This window comes from Peromyscus eremicus, chromosome 11 (assembly GCF_949786415.1).
Source record: "Peromyscus eremicus chromosome 11, PerEre_H2_v1, whole genome shotgun sequence".
Classification (NCBI taxonomy): Eukaryota; Metazoa; Chordata; class Mammalia; order Rodentia; family Cricetidae; genus Peromyscus; species Peromyscus eremicus.
This window is the reverse complement of record NC_081427.1, coordinates 58,708,980-58,731,059: the sequence shown is the minus strand read 5'-3', so window position 1 is coordinate 58,731,059 and position 22,080 is coordinate 58,708,980. Positions and strand designations below refer to the sequence as shown.

The window sequence follows — 22,080 nt, the reverse complement described above, 5'->3', positions numbered from 1 at the left end:
ACAAGAAAAAGGGAGAGACAGAGATACAGACAGAGACCACAGACACAGACTGGGAGACAGAGAGAATGTGGGGCCAGGAGTTGAACCATTTACAAAGTGGTTCTTCAGGGGGTGAAGGGAGCGCTAATTATAGTCTTTAGCTGCCAAGGTTGCGGCTAGATTTAATCAGTTAAGGGTTGTGAAAACCCTTTGGAACGCACGGAGCTCAAGTTCACGGCTAGGAAAAATAGCAGGCCTAGGGTCGGGGCTTGGGAAGCATCAGCCAAGTTTGCACGCGTCCTCTGTGCGGGCTCCTCCCCCGACCCCTCCACCCCTCCGGGAGGAGGAGGGCGTGGACGCCGGCCCCTCCCCAGCCCGCGGCCCGCCCAGGTGAATGAAATCCTGCGGGGGAGCCCCGGGCTACTCAGTTCCCGATTCTGTCCCGGGACGCCAGCAGCTCGGGCTGGGCTGGCTGCGAAGGATGGGCGAGCTGAGAGGATGCACAGGGAGGCAGGCCCGAGGCCCCGGGCTGCAGCTGCAGCTGCTCCCGCTGCTGCTGCTGCTGCTGCTCTTGCAGCCGTCGCCAGGCTGGGCCTCCGGGGCTGCCCGGCCGCCCCACGTGGTCTTCGTGCTGGCAGACGACCTGGGCTGGAACGACGTGGGTTTCCACGGCTCGGTCATCCGCACGCCGCACCTGGATGCGCTGGCGGACTCCGGGGTGGTCCTGGACAACTACTACGTGCAGCCGCTGTGCACGCCCTCGCGGAGCCAGCTGCTCACCGGCCGCTATCAGGTACCAGGCGGCCCCCCACTCCCGACCCGCGTGGCTCCCCGAGCCCGCGCGCTCGCACCAGGGACACAGTGGGACCGCGCTCGCCGCCCATGGCTGCCCCAGGCCTCTGCGCATGCCCGGTCTCCTCTTGGTGGCCCATTGCTGAAGTGGCTTTCGTTTTCTCAAGGTCTGAGGAGTGGAGGTTTCTGGGAGCTCGAGGTGCTGTGCCTTCGAACCCCCAGGGACAAGGGTAGAGGATGGGGTCCCGAGGAGGAAGGATGGAGGAGAGGGAGGCCCAAGGAGCTCCAGAGTGGAGTTAAAGTGAGTGGGACGGGTCCTGGTCACTGGTGTGCTCAGTGGTCCTAGGTCCGGAGTGACCCACTGGGACAGGAAAATAGAAAACCGTGTCGATGGGACTTTCAGAGATTAACTTGGAAACACTAAAAAGACTGGGATTGTTGACAAGGGGAGCATGATCAGAGAAGCCCGCAGTGTATGAGACTGGGGGGTACCGTGACAAGTCAACCTTTACCCCCAGTCCCTCTTGTGCCTTGGGGCCCCAGCTCCAGGAGAGATAAGGCACATCCCAGCTCCTCTGTATCTGTCTTTCCTTTAGTAAGTTACCTGCTTGCCTGTACCTATCCATGTGTCAACCACCTGGAGACTCCAGCGCTGGCCCCCCAGGTCCTCCGCTGTACACGACCAACAATGGAAAGTCATTTCTAGATTCCCCACACCCCTAGAATAAAACACAGGGTGCTGATACTCCTTCTACATCCGAGGGTAAATCCAGCCTGTATGAGCATCCTCACTGTCCTTGAGAGAAGTGTCTGCAGCTAATGTATTTACCCACAGACTATGTGTATGGTAGATGACTAAAAACAGTAAGAACATTTCTGTAGTGTTTGATTGTCTTTAAACTTAATTTTAAAAAACACCCCATGAGGTAGGTACTCACTTTACAGGTGAGGAGATAGCTTGCCTAAATTGGATGTCAGCTGAGGAGTCCTACAGCTACTAAATTGTAACCTGAATCCACCAGTCATCTCAGACCTGTGAAATTACCACCTCCCTCTCCATTCTGACTGAGGTTGATGAGTTTACAAGATCCTGGTGTGATTATGACCAAATTAGATATAATAATTTGTAGTGGTTGTTACTGAATACTGGTGCTCTCTCTCTGTATCTCTATTTACCCGTCCATCTATTCATCCATCCATCCCCGCTTTATCTCTTTCTATACACACAATCTTCTGGCCTTTCTTCTTGCAAAGATTTAGACAACATGGTGCCAGTGTGGATATCCAGAACCAGTCAGCCAAACTTGTCAGATAGCAGATATTTGAGGAAAAGTGGATTAGCAGTAAATGTAAGTATGATGTAATCCACTGTGTAATGGATTATAAGCACACTGTTTATTCAAGCATTTTGAACTCATTGTCCTCCTACATATGTGTTCCCAAAACCTTTCACATCAACACTAGCCTCACGTTCTAAGACTGAGATAAAGATTTCAACAGTAGTCCGAAGACTGAAGAGAGAAGATATTTTTCTGAGGGACTCAGAAACATCCATAGCCAGAGTTTACTATGGAGCTAAAGCCTGGTTTGCTTCCCTACCAGCAGTAAGAGCATTCCAGGGAATCAATCTACCAGGCTGCTAAGTATAATCAGTAGTCCCGGGCCAAGGCAAAGGTCTCCCAGCACACAGTAGAAGTCTCCTGGCACACTACTCCTCAGCAGTAGGGGAAGGTGCTTCTGAGTTTGTTCTCAAGAGAGAGAACTGAACTCACATTGCAAAATAATGGAGGGGCTGTTCATTTATGCAACATCCTCATAACAGACCTGAACAGGAAAGCAAAATAGCGCACCTCGAACCTCACTCAGAATTGATTACTTCCACCCACTTCCACCCCCTAACATGCTGCACCCACCAGGCCCTTGAAAAGTACTTGGGCACTGGGAGCAAATCTGTGGTTAATAAGTGAAGGAAAAGGAGAAGCTGTGTTCTTCAGAACACCAGAGGCCTCTCAAGGGAACTGACTCAAACATCTATTTTTTTTAATTATTATTTTTTTTAACCATTATAGTCTGTCATAGGGTTCACAAGTTCCTGTTAAAGATTATTTTGGTTTAGTGATATTCTTTTACTGGAGTCTAAGAATGATCATTGCTTTCAAATACTACATTTTGGTACATTCTGGACACCTTTCTCATATCCTTCAAAGCTAATTAAAACAATGATTTTTATACTTAAATAATTCAAAACCGATGACACTCCTTGTTTAGAATCATTGTCAGAACTATAATAAAATATTTTCTGTACCTTCTCAATAGTCAACTGTAGATTTTTTCACACAGCAACCTCTTTATATTTCATGGTGTTATAGTGACATAGCAGTGGCTATGGAACACCCAAATGTTTTTCTCCACAATGTCAGCATGATTCTTTGGCATTGACTTCTAGTCCCTCTGTCCCGATGTTGTATTTATACTGAACAGCGGTGGTTTTACATTTTTAAAAGTCCTGTTGTATTAGCATAGCTGTTTTATAACAAGGATTTGTAAACCGAGGCTGGAAGAAGGTAAGACATGTCGGGCTTGGGGAATAACTTGGGAGCAGAGGACTCACCTCACAAGCGTGAGAACCTGAGTTCAGATCCCCGGAACCCACATAAAAGGTCGGGCTGGTGGCATGTGTCTTTAATCACAGCACTGGCAAGATGGGAGGTGGGTCAGGTGGATCCCTGGAAGCTCCTGGACCAGCTAGACTGGCCTACACTGTAGCTGCAGAGTTTCTCTCCAGCTCCCGCCAAGCCCTGCCAGTCCCGGAGCCCACTTATAAAATAAACACACCAACTCTTATATTATTTAAACTGCTCGGCCATTAGCTCAGGCCTACCATTGTCTAGCTCTTACTCTTATACTAAGCCCATTTTTGTTAATCTATATGTCGCCACGTGTTCCGTGGCTTTACCTGTTGCCTCTACATGATGCTCCCTGGATGGCAGCCGGTGTCTCTCTTCCCTGTCTTCCTGTCCTTTCCTTTCTCCTCTCTCTAGTCCTGCCTGGCTACTGACCAATCAGTGTTTTATTTATCAAACAATCATCCAAAGCACTACACAGCAGAGTTTCAGACCAGTGAGAGACCCTGTCTCGAGACAAAAATATGGAAGGTGCCTGAGGGCTGATACCTTAGGTTGTCCTCTGGCTCCACAATGGGTGCTGTGTACACACTTGCACCTCTGCTCCCACACACTTGCACCCACATTTACACCCACACCCACCCACACCCACCACCACTCACACTGAAGAAATGTGCCCAAGGCCACCAGGCTAAGAAATGATAGAACTGCTTATGAACCTTATGATCCCGGTGGTGTGCTCAGAGTCAGTACTTACAGCAACTATATCATGTTTCCTCCTCAGAAGTATTAAAAATATCACCACTACTGCCCCTTCATACTTAATAAAATCCTTATTTTTTTTAACATTTAAGTCAATCCTAAAATCTCCATCTGAAAAATGAATCTATCATATTTTTAGTTAAAGATTGCCTGTTTCAAGTGTAAAACGGGAATGGATTTTATTTCTGAAAGAATCATTCAGTACAATAAAATAAAAAAAAATTTTGTTAACTATTTCAAAATTAGGTGCTTGAGAGAACTGTTCAAGAACCCCGCCTGTGACCTTTGCAGTTGTGGTGGTTAGTTCTAATTGTCAGCTTGACACAATCTCTTGGGAAGAGAGTCTGGTGACAGATTGCTGATGTCAGGTTGGCCTGTGGCAGTTGTCTTGATTGTGTTAATTGACGTGCAGCCCGCTGTGTTGGTGGCATTCTGTGAGTTCGGGTCTTGGACCGATGGGATGGGGAAAGTGAACTGAGTAGGCATGCCGGCATCTCTCTCTGCTCTCGACTGTGGGTGTGCTGTGACTGGTTCGCTTAACGTTCCTGCCATGACTTCCCCGTCACGATGGACTGTACCTTGCAATCTCAAGCTAAAACAACCCTTTCTGCTCTAAGTTGCTTTTGGTCGGGGTGTTTTTATCACAGCGATAGCATTGAAACTAGGGCGTCAGTCCTACTAATGTTGAGAGTTAATGTTTAGGGAACCTTCACATTTGAAAATCGGATGAGAAGCCTAGACTAGCCGAACTTAGCTCTCGTGAGCTTTGGGATTGTGTGTGTGTGTGTGTGTGTGTGTGTGTGTGTGTGTGTGTGTGTGGCTTTTTACTTTTGAAAGTGATGAGTAAAGAGAATAGTTAGGAAAGGTGAGAGGTAGGTTTCCGTCTTGGCTGTGTCCAATTATGACCTTGCTAGACTCAGTTCCTCACAAAAAAGATACAGGACCTGGGCTAAGCTCTGATGCTCGGTCTGGCCTTGCATTTCTTTGACCCTGATGCTTTTGTGTTCCCAGAGAAAGTGCACATTATCATACCCACCAACCTCTCTTGGGTAGGGGCAGATGACCCTTGCCTAGCCCCGCCTTACACACTGCACAGGAGGAGACACACTGCACAGGAGAAGATGGCCCTTGCCTAGCCCCGCCTTACATACTGCACAGGAGGAGATGACCCTTGCCTAGTCCTGCCTTACACACTGCACAGGAGGAGATGACCCTTGCCTAGCCCTGCTTACACACTGTGTGAGATGACCCTTGCCTAGTAGTTAATGGTAAATGCAAGATTTAGAGTTTAGTCTCTGTACAGCCAGGCAGATGTTCTCCCCATGACCTCTATTCATTATCTTTAAAATTCGTCTATACATTTTATTTTTAAGTAGAAAACACATCAGGTGTAAAACCCCAAATTCTAGGGGAGGGAATCTTTGTGGTATAGTCCCTGATAAATTGTCCTTGTTCAGTAAAATCTTCCCATCCCACACTCAGGCAAGAAACTAATTAAACTCAGAGGGTCACACACAGAAAGAAGTCATGAGCTGAGAAGGGTTCCAGTGGAGACTGGGTGGGGGGATGAGGTATGAAAACAATTAAAATCTGTTCTGTAAATACATGAACCTGTCAAATAAAACTATTTAAAACCATCAAAGCTTACCAAAAGGGCTTACATTGAAAATTTTCCTCTACGCCAACCTCCCCTACACCTTAGGCATTCAGTTCCCGTGTTCATAGGGAAGTATATGAGAAGTGATGAGCTGTGAATGACAGGATCCTTCCAGAAGTTCCTCATGACTATCCAAGCAGATGCACAAGTAGATATTCCGTTCTTTTTATTTGAATGGTAACATTCTCTTCACACTTTTGTACCCATGTTTAATTGTACTACACATTTGATATCATTCGCATTGTTAAGTAAATAGCATCCTCATTTATGTCTGCACATTATTTTGTTACATGAACAGAACATTTTAACCAGTCACATAATAATGGATATAAACATAATTTCCAGCTTTTTCTATGTCAAAGAAGGTGAAATCAATATCTTGTACACATGTCCTTTTCCTCATTTGAAACACATTTGTAGGACAATTTCTCAAAAATAAATTTTCTGTCTTTAAATGTAATGATCGTTTGTAATTTTGATAAATATTATAAACTTGAACTTTTTAAAAAAATCTCATTTTTGTTCTTAATTATGTGTGTTTGTGTATGCATATCTGCACAGGAGTGCAGTACCTGTGGAGGCCAGAAGAGGGCACTGGATCTCCTGGAACCGGAGTTACAGATGGTTGTGAGCTGCCATGTGGGCGCTGGGAACAAAACCCAGGTTCTCTGCAGGAACAATCAGTGCTCTTAACCACTGGGACATCTCTTCAGCCTCTTTTGCCCAATTTTAATTGGATTATGTGTCTTTTTAATGTTGGATCTTGTTCTTTATGTGTTTTGGATAGTAAACCTTAATCAGATGATTATTTGTTACTTTCTCAATAGTGTCCTTGTTGTTGGTACACAACAAGCTTTCAATTTTGATGTCATATAATTATTTTTTGGTAGCTTATGCTTTTGGTATTACATATAAAAATCATTGCCTAATTTTGCATATATTAGTCTCTATATTTTCTTCCAGGAATTTTATGGCTTTTATCCTTACACTGAGTTCCGTATTTATTCTGAGCTAATTTGTGTAGATGTGTGTGGTCTAGTTCTTAGCTGAAAAGACTGCTCTTTCCTCCTTTATCTTCTCACTCCCAATCAGCATCAGTCCACTGACTGCAGACTCTCAGGTTTTTTTTTTTTAATCTATGTTTATCATGATGTTAGAATGACAGATACCATAGCTGCGTGTACCAGGTTCCAGAATATGGAAGTGTGAATTTTGACCCCCTTTCTTTCCCTGCAAGATTGTTTTAATGATTGTGAGCCCCCTTCATTTTTACATGGACATTAGGATCGACTTGTCTACCTTGGGGGTGGGACGGAGACACACAGAATTTTGACTGGGATGGCACTGGTCTGCAGAACCACTTGAAAGTATTCCGGCCTTGACAACAGGAATCTTCCAATCCTGGAATTGAGCCATCTTTCTGGTATTTCAAGTATTCTTTAATGCCTCTCAGCAGTAGTTTGTAGTTTTCAGATACAGATTTTGTAGCTTGTTGGTAAAAATGATTTCTAAATATTTCATTCTCTGCCATTGTGATTGGGATTGCTTTCTTAATTTCATTTTCAGATGTTTAGTGCTATTATATAGAAATACAACTGATATATATATATATATATATATATATATATATATATATATATATATGCCATCCTTGTGAGACTTACTAGGGTTTGTACATATGTGTGTGCACCTGCGTGTGTGCGTGCGTGTGTGCGTGTATGTGTGTGTGTGCATGCGCGATCTCAAGGTTTTCTGAATTAGCACTTTTCTTTCTTGTTGAATGTCTTTCGTTATATTTCTTTGCCTAATTGCTTAGGCTAGAATCTTTGGCGTATGCTGAATAGATCCGTTTCTTGTTCAGGTTTGTAGTCCATCACCATGAAATGTGATGTTTATTCATTTCTTCGTTTAACAGGTGGTTGGCAGGTGTTTGTGGAGCAATTTCCTGTGCCAGGCACAGGATCCTCGGGTGCTTGTAATGTGGTTGAGGTGAAGGGAAGGAGTAATCGAAAGGGGAGTGAACTAGGTAAATATAAACGAACAAGTAAGGAAGGTGAATTTAAAGAGTTGAAAATGAATAAAGTGGTAGGGACTCTGAGAATGTCCCCAAGGAGGCAAGATTGACAGAGGCCTGAATGTCATAGTCAGCCGCGGCAAGATCCTGCAAAGGCTTTAACCAGCCATGGAAAGAGCAAGAGGACCGAGCCCCTGAGGCTGGAGTCAGCTTGCCCTAAGAATCCACAAGGCGATGGTGGTGGGCGCTGAGGGAATGAAGGGCCAGAAGCATGCTGGGAGCTCAGAGGAAGCCTGGGTCTCCCTGGACCTAATGCTTCCTGTTCAAGATGAAAATGTTAAGCCTTCAGCTCTGGTTGTTGCTATTTCCACAGTAATATTACACTTAATATTATTATAGCCTAAAGAATGTGTCCAGTCTAACAGCATTTTACACAAGTACATTTTAAAGATCTATAACCAACAGGCATTCTTTTCCTTTTTTTTTGAGACAGAGTCTCACCTTGGCTGGCCTAGATCTCACAGAGATCCACTTGCCTCTGTCTCCAAGTGCTGGGATTAAAGGCTGTACTGCCATGCCCAGCTTGGCATTCTTATTTTTAAAACTGCTTCTAGGAAATGCATCCAGAAGCTTCTAATGGAAAAGCTGTTGTTGGTTTTTTTTTTGTTGTTGTTGTTTTTTTGTTTTTTTTTGTTTTTTTTTGTTTTTTTCTGTCTCCCACATGTCTTCTGTTTGGCCGTCCATGTTTACTAATTTCTTGATGATGCCTACAGGGAAAATGATTTTATATTCATTTGTCCTCAGCTCAAACTTTCCATCTTTCCTAGTAGCATTTCTATACTGTTTTTATTTAAACAGAGACCTTGAAAATGCTAAACTTTCAAGTTCTAACAAGTTGACTTGATTCACTATACAATATTCATTGTATGTCTACATTCTCAGTGCAAACATTTTTTAATTTAAATTTTATTTTTTACATGTATGGGAATTTTGCCTGCATGTATGCTGTGTGCTGTGTCTATACCTGCTGCCCATGGAGGCCAGAAAAGGGCATCAGATTCCCTGGAACTATAGTTACAGATAGTTGTGAGCCACCATGTAGGAATTGAACCTGGGTTCTTTGAATGAGCAGTCAGTGCTTTTAACCCCTGAGCCATCTATCCAGGCTCCAATAAAACGAGTCTACATTTATGTGTATGAATGTTTTGTCTGGGTGTATGTATGTGCACCACATGTCTGTCTGGTACTGTGGTAGCCTTAGAAGTAAGAAGAGGGCATCAGATCCTTGGAACTGGAGTTACAGATGATGTGAACCACCACATGGATGCTGGGAAGTGAACCCAGGTCCTCTGTAAGAGCTCAGCCCTCTAGTCCAAGTGTTAATGGTCGTTGTTCCAAGGCCCGACTCCTCTGTTAGATTGACTTTGGTTCTTTCTGGTGTAGAGAAGCGCTCAGTGAGCTATCTAAGCATGCATGTGCTATGCGCCGGCACAAGAAGGAGCGCCTTCATAGTTCAAGTCCTAGGACTGAGCTGGGTGGAGGCCACGTGCCTGGAATCCCAGCCTTGGAAGGCTGAGGCAGAAGGACTAGGAGTTTGAGGCTAGACTCAAGTACATAGAGAATGCAAGGCTAACCTGGGCTACAAAGCAAGACTTGTCTCAAACAACAGACAAGGACTTGAAATGTAGCCCAGTGGTAATGAGAGCCTGCTTGTTTTTAAAGAAATTTTTGAAAGGGGTAGGCAAGGTGGTGCACACCTTTAATCCCAGCACTTGGGAAGATCTCTGTGAGTTGGAGGCCAGCCTGGTCTACCCTAGGCCTACGTAATGAGACCCCCTACACACACACACACACACACACACACACACACACACACACACACGCACACACGAAGGAAGAAAGGAAGAAAAGATTACAGGGTAACAAAAATAGCAGGTCTCAGTGAAAACACGAAGTAACTCATTTAAGTAACTCAACTTGTTCTTCCCCTGGGGACCGAGGAGGTCACTCCACACCAGAATTCTCTAAGCCTTGGCAGAGAAGACCAACAGTGAAAGATGACACCGGCACTTTCCTCAGGGACCTCCGCCACATTTTTCTTAATCATATTGATAAATAGTCAAGACACTCTCAGGGCTTTTTCCTCACCCCCAAAGCGGAACCTTGAACAGGAAATACGGGGAAGAGGCTGTGCAGATGCGGGGCAGGTGATTCCTGACTTTTGCTTCAAATTTGCCTCCAGACTGGTAGGGGACGCTTACAGAGGAGGAGGACTTGGTAACATGAAAGTCCGTGGAAACATGGCCTCACTAGCTGCTGTCCCTGCTTGTCCTCTGGGTCTGGCCTGCTCCCCAGCAGCCTTGATGGGTTCCAGTCATTGAACTGGATTAAACAGATAGAGGAGGAGCTAGGAAAATTGCGAGGGGGCTTTGGACAAGACATGTAATGCTAGTCAGAAGAGTCGTAGGATCGTCTGGCCAAAGTGTGCAAGGAGGCAGAGATGAGAGCGGCGTGCAGCCAGGGGGCCATCATGAGATCGTCTGGCCATAGTGTGCAAGGAGGCAGAGATGGGAGCGGCGTGCAGCCAGGGGGCCATCATGTTGACAGTGCTTTTTTAAAGGACCGTGCTCATTTGAGGGGGAAACAAAGGATGCATCAGCTTTATGTCAGCCAGCAAGAGGGCCAGCAGTCAAGCCTGTGACTCCAATACAGGGAACCCAGGGGCGACTCGCTCTGATGGGGGTGTTTAACTTATCTCCCAAGATACCGGACACCAGGAAGTAAGGACATCCGTTTGGAGTTGACTGGGATGTGGTCAGTTGACTTGGGGCATTTTTGGAGTCGATTGACCTGGGTGGTTGGTCATTTGAATAGTCACTCCGGGGACACTGAAATGGCTTCGCAGGTGAGGGCGCCAGCCTGTCGCCAAGCCTGCTGACCTGAGCTCAACCCTTGGAGTCCACGTGTTGGGAAGAGGAGAGCACCAGCTTCTGCAGGCTCTGATCTCCGCCTGTGTGAGATGGTGCACACATGCCCGCACACAAGCACCTACATACACAAAAAAAATCTGTGCATACACTGTTGCTTCCAGGTCATTATCATCATTCCTGATTTGGCTTCCTTAATCATATCACTTTCCTAAAAATTCTGTGTTCAGATTTCTTTATATTTTTCCCCCTTAGTAAACTCCTGTTGGATTTATAATTTAAACAGGACGTCCACGGAAACCATTTCTGCCTTTGTGTGTTCTTTTGACACACCACATCGCCGCTCTGTGGGTTCAGTCAGAGCCATGCGCTCTTCACTGATCACCCTCAAACTAAAGAGGCCCTTAAAACCAACCGTCAGTGGTGTGAGCCAGTTCCGAAGCCGGAGCACGACGGGGCCAGGCCAGATGGCCAAGCCAGGCTCCTAAGACATAATGTGTGTTCTGTAGCTCTTGGCTCCATCACCCTGGGCAGCTGACAGTCAGAAGGCTTCGGGGGGTGGGGGGGGGGAAGGGAGCAGATTTCCCACTCTCCATTTGTTCTGTGGCCACCTCCAGGAATGAACTGTAGGGTGGTACAAGTGTTTCCTGACCATGATTAAAACCTACGGGAAACTGGCAAAAGTACAGGCTGAGAGTTCTGAACCCCTGCCGGCCACTATCATGTCCCGTGCCTGTCTTCTGTTCCAGACTCCCCCACCCCACCCCTCCCTTCAGGCTCCCTGGTGTATGAGGTAGAGGGGCAGGCCTGCTCACTTTTCTGAATTCTCAAGTGCCCATAGAGGTGGTATTTCACAAACAGCCGGGTACATGGAGGCTCTGCGTTCAACTTGTGTAGGGCTGATAGACAGATGGACACTTCCCCTCTGCTCCACCCGGTGTTATCCCACCACTGTTGAGGGTGGGAGAGAAATGGCATTCACTGCCGAGTGTGTTGCAGTGGTTCCTTGAGCCCCTGGTACAGTTTCTTAAGGTGGCTGAAGTCCTGGACTCTGAGATACTGTGTAGTCAGGGGTTCTGTTGCTGCAAAGAAACACCATGACCAAAAGCAAGTTGGGGAGGAAAGGGTTTATTTGACTTATACTTCCATTATCTCTGTTCATTAGCTATGGAAGTCAGGACAGGAACTCAAACAGGGCAGGAACCTGGAGGCAGGAGCTGATCAGAAGCCATGGAGAGGTGCTGCTTACTGGCTTGATCCCCATGGCTTGCTCAACCTGCTTTCTGATAGAACCCAGGACGACCAGTCTAGGGATGGCACCACTTACGTGGGCTGGGCCCTCCCCATCAATCACTAATTAAGGAAGTGTCTTACAGGGCTGCCTACAGTCTGATCTTACGGAAGCATTTTCTCAGTTGTGGTTCCCTCTTCTCAGATGACTTTAGCTTGTGTCAACTTGACAAAAAGCCATCCAGCATAGACACATAGTTAATCAGTAGACTGCATGGGCCTCAGAAGGAGGATGAAGTTCTGACCTAAGACCCAGAGCAGGAGGTGGTTTGGTTTGGTTTTTCTCCTTTAAACTGAGCAAGCACCTCCTAGGTCTCTAGAAAAAAAAGACTAAAGGTTTCTTGTCAGTTATCTGTGGAAAGCAAGGCTCTCCCTGGGGTCTGCAAACCTTTGGTATCAGTGAGGCAGATCCTCGATGGTCAAGTGCAGTCTTTGGAGGGGGGGTTTGTAGGGGGATCTATTTTCATGAAGAAGAGCTAGTCACACAAGGCAGTGAGTGGTAGCACCCATGGGCTTCCCTACATTACTGCTGTGCCTTTTTCTAGTCACACCTCTCTCTGGATGTTGAGGATGAGTTTTGGAACAGACCTGGAGATTTTCTTGGGTTTAGATAGCTGCCCTTCTTTCTGTGACTCACATTTATACCCCGAGACAGCCTGCCCCAGGCATTGTAGGGTAGCCCCAGAGCTGTGCTGCTGTGGCCCAAGCTTAGCACTTGCCTGTTTACTGCATCTCCCCACATTATAGCTTCCTGACTTGAAACAGGGTTTGAACAGACCAAAAACACATTTCTGGCTGTCCTCCAGAGTTTGACTCCTGCTTCCCAATAATGCCGTAAAAACGCTTGGTCAAATAAATTTTCAGGAACTGAAGAGAACACATTCCCCGTTCTGTATGACCGCAGGGAATGGAGACAGGTCACAGCTGACCGCCTGGCTTGCTGCCTGAGGCACAGGAAAACCAAACTGCAGAGCGCCTCTTGGCAGTGTTTTCTAGAGATCAGAGATAATTCTCTGTGTGTGATCGATGGGCTTTCCATGTGCGCTTTGCACGTTTATATCCACTGATGCTCTTGGGTTCCATAAAATACTGCTTTGACATCCTGCTCCGTGAGATATTATTAGTATATGTTATGAAGTGTTTGAGCCTTGGCTCAGTTTTCTGTTTAGTAAGCTTGTAGTGTTAGCAATGGAAAGAATCCTTCTTTGTGTGTGAACATGCATGTGTGTGTGTTCACGTGTGTGTGTGTGTGTGTGTGTGTGTGTGTGTGAATGTGAGTGCAGAGTGACAACGACCTTTCCCTAGAAATTATAAAATCTTTAGCATTCAGGATTGCATCAGAGAAGAGATGGCATATTCAAATGAGAGTACATTAGGGAGAGTTTCTCTACAAAGTGACTGTATTTCAGAAGATGTGAGTGTGGGAGCGGGCAGAAAGTGTAGCGGGGAGAATCAGTGAAGCTGTTACCACTCCCAGTAGGGAGGAAAGGGAGGGCTGACGTGACCTGGGGGAGGGGTGCGTGTGGGGAAGCTGCCTTCAGCGCGACCTTCAGTACAGAGGCGCAGGTGGCCGCCTGAGGCGACTTGACCCAAGGCTGCCCACTCTCTCCTGTGACTCTTCTCTCTGGTCATGATTCCCCATTGACTGACCTCAATCAGAAGCCAGAGTTAGAAGGGCAACAGGTCCTTTGTCTTGGCTTCTAGAGAACGAACATGACCTGGTTGAAGGCCTCTGGAACATTCCCACTATATGTGTCCAACTATTGCTGACAGAGGCATAAGACTCTATAGAAAGTGTGTTTTCATTTTTAAAATAAAAGTATTTGTTGATGCATGATTAACATGCAATAAACTGCACATAATTGAAGCATGCAACTTGATACATTTTGATGTTTAGATCTACCTGTGAAACCATGATAGTGAATTTGTCATACTTTAACATTTAAGATAGTCCATATCGTTCCTTTAGGAAATTATGGAAAGATATCATGGAATCAAGCCATAACAGACACAATTTCAAAAGTGTTGACTCAGACAAAATACACAAAATATAAAATCCAAAGTTCATGAGGTGTGTGCGGATCTAGCTCAGTGGTAGAACACTTGCCTGGCAGGCAGGAGATCATGGTTCATCTTCAGCACCTGCAGGCTAATTATTTCCACCCAAAAACAGCAAAAATGATAGGCCCGATGGAACAGGCCTCGTAATCCCCGATGTTCAGGAGGCTGAGGTTGAGAAGATCCCATGTTTGAGGCTAGCCTGGGATACAGAGTCAGTTCCCTGAGCAATTTAGTGAGACCCTGTCTCAAAACACAAAAAGAGGGCTGAGCATGTAGCTCAGCAGAAGAGCATGCACAAGGCTCTGTGTTCAATCCCAGCTCCACACACATTCTCACAAAACTTGGGAGAAAACACTTTCATCTGACTTCACAGTAAAAAAAGAAAATGAAGTGAAGTTTGAAAGTTTTTTTTTCAATCTGAACTTTGCATTTGCTTATTGCCAAATATTTAAAACAAAACATGGGACTGGACACATGGCTTAGCAATTAGGAGTGTTTGCTGGGCTTGCAGGAACCTGAGTTCAGATCTCAGCACCCAGATCTGGCAGCTCTCAACTGCCAGTAACTCCAGCTCCAGGGAATCCAACACTGTCTTCTGGCCTCTGCAATCACTGTGCCCAAGTTCACGAGCACCCCCTTCCACATGTAGATACAATTTAAAAATCATGAAAATAAAACTGATCCAAGTGTAAGCCTGTGGCTCTATATGGTCTGAGTAGTTAGCAATTTCAGTTTTGAGAAAATCAGTGCTAAATGTGTGTTTATTTAGCTCTGGCGGAACGGTAGATGTGAAGTTCCGGTGTGCACTGTATACGATAGTCATATGTCAAACACAGTTCAGGAAACAGGCTCAAGATTGGGTGAAAGATCTCTGTAAAGCCTTGGTCTTCGGGGAGAGAGCATTGGGAGGTGTGATGGTTAAACTTGGTGGCCAGCTTGATAATACCCGTGAAGAGGGAACCTCACAGTTGGCTAATTGCCTCCATCAGGTTGGCCTGTGGGCCTGTCTGTGGGGTATTTTCTTGGTTGCTAATTGATGGAGCCAGGGCCATCCTACTGTGAGCAGGGCTATCTTTAGGCAGGTGGGCCTCACCTCTGTGAGAAGGGTAGCTGCTGAGCAAGCCTGAGCCAGTAAGTAGTGTTGCTCTGTGTCTCTGCTTAGCTCCTGCCTCCAAGGTCTCGGCATCACTTTGTGACAGACAACAGTCAGTCTGTGAGCAGATTAAACTCTTTTCTCCCATAGGCTGGTCCGGTCAGGGTTTTATCACATCAACAGAGAAGCCCACCAGGACAGGAGGGGAGTTGTGCTGTTGGTAACTGCTCACGGCTGTCGGCTGTCACTGTCACCATTGTTGGGTATTTCGTGTGCATTTGGCACCAGCCACCCCTTCATTAATCCTGTGCAAACCACAGGAAGTAGATACTGCTGTGCTCCCTCCTTTACAGATGAAGATAATCTCAGAAATGTGGAGACTGAAGTGAGTCGCAGAAGCCGCGATCTTACTGTCTAAAGGTCACAAAGCTTGTAAGTGATAGAGCCACGGCAGATCTGGATTCCTGCTTTATCCTACTCTGCATTATATTATGCGGCATGCCAGTCACCCGCAAACACATTTAAGGAATTTATTAGCAGCAAGTTTTTGATACCCACCTTTAGTGAAACCGAGTGCTAAAGTTCTACCTGGGTTGAGAGCTGGCACCCACAGCCTTCACTGTCCTCAGAGTCCTGTGTTTCTAAGGCATTTGTTCTCAACCTGTGGGTCGTGACCCCTCCGGGGGATCAAACATCAGATATCTTGAATACCAGATATTTACACTACAGTTCATAACAGTAGCAAAGTTACAGTTAGGAGGTAGCAACGAAATAATTTTATGGCTGGTCGTTACTACAACATGAGGAACTATATTAAAGGGTCGCAGCACTGGGAAGGCTGAGAACCGCTGCTCTAAGGAACTACAGGATCTCCTAATGCCAGGGAAGGAAGGCCAGGGCCGGTGGAGGAGTGCTGCATCCGTCCTCAGGGGCGTGGTAGCATCTGTCAGCACAAGAGCTTGGCCCAGCCCCCTAGGTTTCTGTTTGCTGGCTTTCAAATGCAACCGGCAAATCCCGAGTGCTCTGGCAGTCCAGGTAAGGGCTGGTATTACTTCCATCTATACAAGGCTGACTCCTCATACACGTCTTCAGAGAAGTGTCCTTTGGCCACCTGTATCTTGTCACTTGTCACCGTCTCGCCTGTGTTTCTTCAAAATGCTGGTTCTTATCACACAGCAGAGCGTCTTTTCAAACTTATTGGTCTTTAGGCTATCTGCTCTTGCTTAAAAATATTGAGGACCAAAAGAGTAAATACAAATTATACCATCTGCAATTTAAATGACAATAATGGGCAACAAAGTATGAAAAAACATGATTGTACTTTCTACTACCATGAAGCTTAGCATTATTTGGGGTGTGTGTGTGTGTGTGTGTGTGTTTGTGTGTGTATTTCCTCTGTTCATAAAAGATAGCTAGGTTGTTGAACAGCTTCTGCTGTCCAACCTATCTGACCTAAATATGTTATTTAGGTAAAAGTTGATGAAGAAAGTCTGACCTCATAAAGGCTTGTAGTTCCCCTTCGTATGGAAAAGGGAGAGAGATATTTTAATAGTCTTTTCACTTATAGACAGTATCTAATTTATCATGGTTCAGGTGAATACTTTTCAACTTTATAACAGTTCAGAAATCAAGCCCACATAGCCATTCTGTTCACTTCCAGTACGGTGGTCTGTAAATCACAGGGAGCATTCAGCACTGTACTGTAAGGGGGCTTTGTGTGTAAGTGTGAGGCTATAAGGTAGGTTAGTCTATGTTACACTCTCCTCTAGGCTGGCTTTATTAAATGCATTTTACAATTTATGATAATTTCAATTTGTGAAGGATTTATTAGGAGTATATTCTTATTAAAATTCAAGGAATTTCTGAAATTATAGAAATTACATTTTTACGATTCTAAAACTCAACAAGTCTTTGTCTCTTTATGGTGGATGCTGTGTAGAACCTGTGCCCTGGAAATGCTTTTGAGAGCCATTCCCAAGCAGCAGGCAGTGGAATGCTTTCTCGAAAGGATCAGCGTCTTTCCAGATTATGGTTTAGGTAAAGTCGAATAAGAATCATGAACCATCAGTTTCATCATACCATTAAATAAGTCTTTAAAAAAATCATCAAGTCCTCCAAGAATAGAAATGCCTCTTCTAATCAGATTTCAACTTCTCACATGCAGTGGGATTGGAATCCTTTTCCTTGATTGTGGTTGATATATTGTGCACCCCAATAAACTTATCTGGGGGTCAGAGAACAGAACAGCCACTATATAAAACAGATTTATGCAGTGGTAGCACACACCTTTAATCCTAGCATTCAGGAAGCCAAGATCCATTTGGATCTCTGTGAGTTCAAAGCCACACTGGAAACAGCCAGGCATGGTGACACATGCCTTTAATCTCAGAAAGTGATGGCAAGAAGCAGAAAGGTATATAAGACGTGAGGACCAGGAACTAGAGTCTTGTTAAGCTTTTAAGCTTTTAGCAGCAGTTCAGCTGAGATCCGTTTGGATGAGGACTCAGAGGCTTCCAGTCTGAGGAAACAAGATCAGCTGAGAAATTGGCGAGGTGAGGTTGGCTCTGGCTTGTTCTGTTTCTCTCATCTTTCAACATTCACCCCAATATCTGGCTCCCATGTTTTTTATTAATAAGACCCTTTAAGATTTGTGCTACACTTGATAGACTAAATTACCGGTTCCTGACATAGTGCCTTGGTAAATATTTGTTGAAAATATTGGTTTATTGAAATGCTTTTATTCCTACATCCAATTCCTATTTGTGTCCATTACCTTACCGTGTCAGTGGGAAACTACCTTTCAGAACACACCTGGATGTCCAGATCCTGTGACTTAGGTGGCTGCTGTATCCACTCCTTCACATTTCCAGGGCATTAATCCACGGTTCTGTGTTTGCCTCTTTAAGATCCATACGGGCTTACAGCATCTCCTCATCAGGACCTGTCAGCCCAGCTGTGTGCCCCTGGACGAGAAACTCCTGCCCCAGCTCTTAAAGGAAGCAGGCTATGCTACGCATATGGTCGGGAAATGGCACCTGGGAATGTGCCAGAAGGAATGTCTGCCAACACGCCGAGGATTCGATACCTACTTTGGTAATGGAAATGCATATATTTCTTTAACAACACAGGCCTGCTGCAGCCAGCTCCTAAAACACACCCAAGTGTCAGCCAACAAAATGACCGGGAACTTGAGCACAGAGTAAATCAGCCAGCACCAAAGTGGGGCGACTTTCTGATGCTCCCTCCATAAGCCAGCTCCGTGCTGAGCTCTGGGTGGGTATGTGCTCACAGCAAGCCTTTACCGGAGCGCTAAGGGGAAGTGTCAGGGGAGTTTATATCCGAGACCGCTATGCACTCTAGAATCTTCTTACCTAAAGATGATATTTATGGAATCAGAGGCAGATTTTGTGTTTCTTTCACTGAAGTTCACATACTTTTCCCTATGGCCTGTGTTCAAAGCCCCCTCTCCAGAGGGGAGGAGGAGGAGGACTCACTTTCCCTAAGCATATTCTCCTCCCTGTGGGATCTGTTCCTGGAATTACTAGGTTGGAGAAAGTCCATTTACTTGTTTTTTTGTTTGTTCGTTTTTGTTTTTCGAGACAGGGTTTCACTGTGTATCTCTGGCTGTCCTGGAACTCACTCTGTAGACCAGGCTGGCCTCGAACTCACAGAGATCCACCTGTTTCTGCCTCCCAGGCGCTGGGATTAAAGGCATGCGCCACCACCGCCCAGCTGAGAAAAATCAGTTTAAAAAATTAATAACAACTAAAGAGAGAGAGTAAAAAATGGTAGTGGGAGATAATGGAGCACTAATGAGAAACTGGAGAACCCTCGGAAGAAATGTGTGATCTAACATTTGTTTTCAAGTGTGACGCTGTAAACCTGCTATAAACTGCTATCATTACTGACCTGCTTGCCGACAGCGGTGTGTCTTTCTGTCAAGTTCTTTCATGTTGAGCTGTCTTTCTGTCTGTCTGTTTAGTTCCCTCTCTCCCATCTGCTTCTTCCAAACTGGATACATACTTAACATAAACATTTAAGCAGAATAATAAAATTGGAGTGACTGGTAAGACATGGAATAATGTAAATGTACCAAATTGCAAAAAAAAAAAAAAAAAGAATAAATAAATAAAATAAAATATAAAAAGCTGCCTGGCTCCAGGAGCACTCTGCATTCAAGTCTAAGGTAGGAGGCTTCTTATGTCAGAAGGGTGGGATGTAGAGGGAGAGGCTGCAAGAGGACGTTAATACAAGCTAAGTGGACAGTGGGTGTTGAGGAACAGCAAAGCTGCTTCCGACTCTTAGCTGTGGGAGAAGCGTCTTGGGAAGAAAGCAGAGTGGAGAGCGTCACTCCAGTCCTAAAGTGATGGCTCCGTTGTAGCTTGTTTTTAGGTATTTGCTTCCATGTGAGGTAAGGCCAAAGCAGAGTTCGGTGAAAAGGAGCGGGTCCACATACGCTCGGACGGATGCAGCCAAGCACTTGGATCTAAAGCTGAGGTCAGGATGCAGGCATGTCAGACAGGAGAGCAGGCGTGTCTCTCCTACCTACCCAGGGGGCTGCAGCGCCGCTAGCCAGCCGTCACATCCTTTCTGCCTGAGTCTGAGCAAGTCTTCAGCGCCCTTGAGTACCTGTTAAAAATCAACCTTCGTTGATTTCACATCCTGGAAATGCAACAGGAATGCCTTGTGCACCCTGGGGATTTTTTTTCATGCAGGCCTCTGCTAGAGGATGTGTTACTGTCTGTCCTTTGACAGACTGGGGATATTTAAAAATCCTTATTAAAATCCAAGTTGTGTCCTTACCATTTTAATAGGACAGCTGGGGAGATAGTTCATTCGGTAAAGTGTGGGCACCGATGAACCTGAGTTCGATCCCTAGACCTACGTAAAAAATGCTGGTGTCACATAGGTTCTGATCCTGGCATTCAGGCTGTGGAGATGGGTGGCCAGGCGACCTAGCTTAATTGTCAAGTCAGTAAAAGAACCTGTCTCCAAAAACAAGGGAGATAGCTCCTGGCAGTGACATCGGGTCATCCCTTGGCCTCAGCCTACGCTTACACACAGACACAAACTAAAATCTTCACATGAAAGGCAGAAATCATAGACCTTTGTGAGAGTTAAGGTCTACCCCGGACCTCGATAGACCAGTTCCCACATTCACACAAAGAGAGACGTTGCAGCCAAGAGGAATATTTGGAGCACACGGCCGTCTAGCATTGTAGTTTAGCTGTCCTGCTGAAAGCAGTTAGGTGGTCAGTGCCTTCAAAGCCAAGGAAGTCCACCCTTGATGGGTAACTGTGCTGATGTGGACTTAATAAAACTGTTGAAGGACACAGATCTGTTGTTTTTTCATCTTTTTTGGGGGGGCCCTCCACCCAGCTCCCAGATAAATCATACATGGAAGCTTATATACTTATGAATGCCCAGCCTTAGCTTGGCTTGTTTCTTGCCAGCTTTCCTTATCTTAAATTATCTCCATCTACCTTTTGCCTCTGGGCTTTTCCCATTCTCTTACTCCGTGGCTTGCTGGTTGTGTAGCTGGGTGGCTGGTCCCTGATATCCTCTCCTTCTCTGGCTTCTCTTCCTCTTTTCCTCTCCTCCCAGGTTTCTCCTTCTATGTATTCTCTCTGCCTGCCAGCCCCGCCTATCCTTTCTCCTGCCTTGCTATTGGCCGTTCAGTTCTTTATTAGACCATCAGGTGTTTTAGACAGGCACAGGAACACAGCTTCACAGAGTTAAAACAAATGCAACATAAGCAAAAGTAACACACCTTAAACTAATATTCTACTACACAGATTTAGTTGTTCAAAAGTATTTTCTAAAGTTTCTCATAAAAACATGGGCTGCTGTCATCCTTAGGTTCAGCCTTCAAGTTCAAGTTTGTGAGTTACGATGGTGAAGGCACTATGTGACTGTGGTCAGTTTGGCCAAGTATTTGAGGAGCCAGTTCTGTTTCTACAGTTCTCCTATTGGTCGTATCATTTAATATTTATGATTCTTATAACCAAATATACCCTGTGCCTATGTCCTCCACAGTGATAGTTTATATTAGGGAACCTGAAGTTTTCTCTCCAAACTCTAATACCTCATCGAAGTTAAAAACACAAACTAGGTCCTCATCACTTTAATTGCCAAGGGAAGGGTTGAAATTATTCTTCATTTTATTTATTTATTTCTGTGTGTGTGTGTGCGCGCGCGCGTGCACGCATATGTGTGCATATGTGCATGACAGCATGCGTGTGGAGGTCTGAGGACACTTGCAGGAGTCAGTTCTCTCCTTCCACCGTGTGGAACTCAGGGATCGAGCTCAGGCCGTCAGGTTTGGTGGCAGACACCTTTCTGCACTGAGCCATCTCACCAGCCCTGAAATTAGTTTTTGTGAATACATATTTTCTATTTCACATTAAGTAATAAACATGTTGGATTTCTTTGCTATAACTATAGATGAAAATCACATAACAAGTTATCTTAAGGTCAATATACTAATTATATTTAGCACCTTGACCTTGGATCATGGAAAAATAGTTAATCTACAATGAATTGAATCATTATATAAGTTGAATAAGGCTCTTAATTATCATTGTGGAGAAAACTCATGGGAAGGGAAAAAGCTGGGCCCATTTTTCATCATTTTAAGAATAAAAAGGAATATATTTAAGAATATAGCTAAGATCCCAGGAAAGTTTATTTCTTTTTAATAGCCGTATTGGGGTGTAATTCACACACCACGCAGTTCGCCCAATTAAGGAGTTTAATTTAGTGATTTTTAAACAAGTTGAGAGATTGTGTCATTATCACCACGATCCAGTTGTAGGACTTTTTTTTTTTTTATCACTCACAAGAGAAACCAAATTCCACGAGCAGTCACCCCAGCTTCCCTG

At 45.2% G+C, this 22,080-nt stretch overlaps 1 protein-coding gene across 1 annotated transcript in view; it reads left to right on the top strand.

Moving 5' to 3' along the window:
- Window positions 1-364: 364 nt before the first annotated feature.
- Arsb (arylsulfatase B) overlaps window positions 365-22,080 on the top strand; it is a 163,898-nt gene continuing 142,182 nt past the window's right edge. The window contains exons 1-2 of the mRNA XM_059276526.1: window positions 365-772; window positions 18,106-18,292. Coding sequence (XP_059132509.1) covers window positions 374-772; window positions 18,106-18,292 — 586 coding nt within the window. The 5' untranslated portion in view covers window positions 365-373. The remainder of the gene's footprint in view (window positions 773-18,105; window positions 18,293-22,080) is intronic.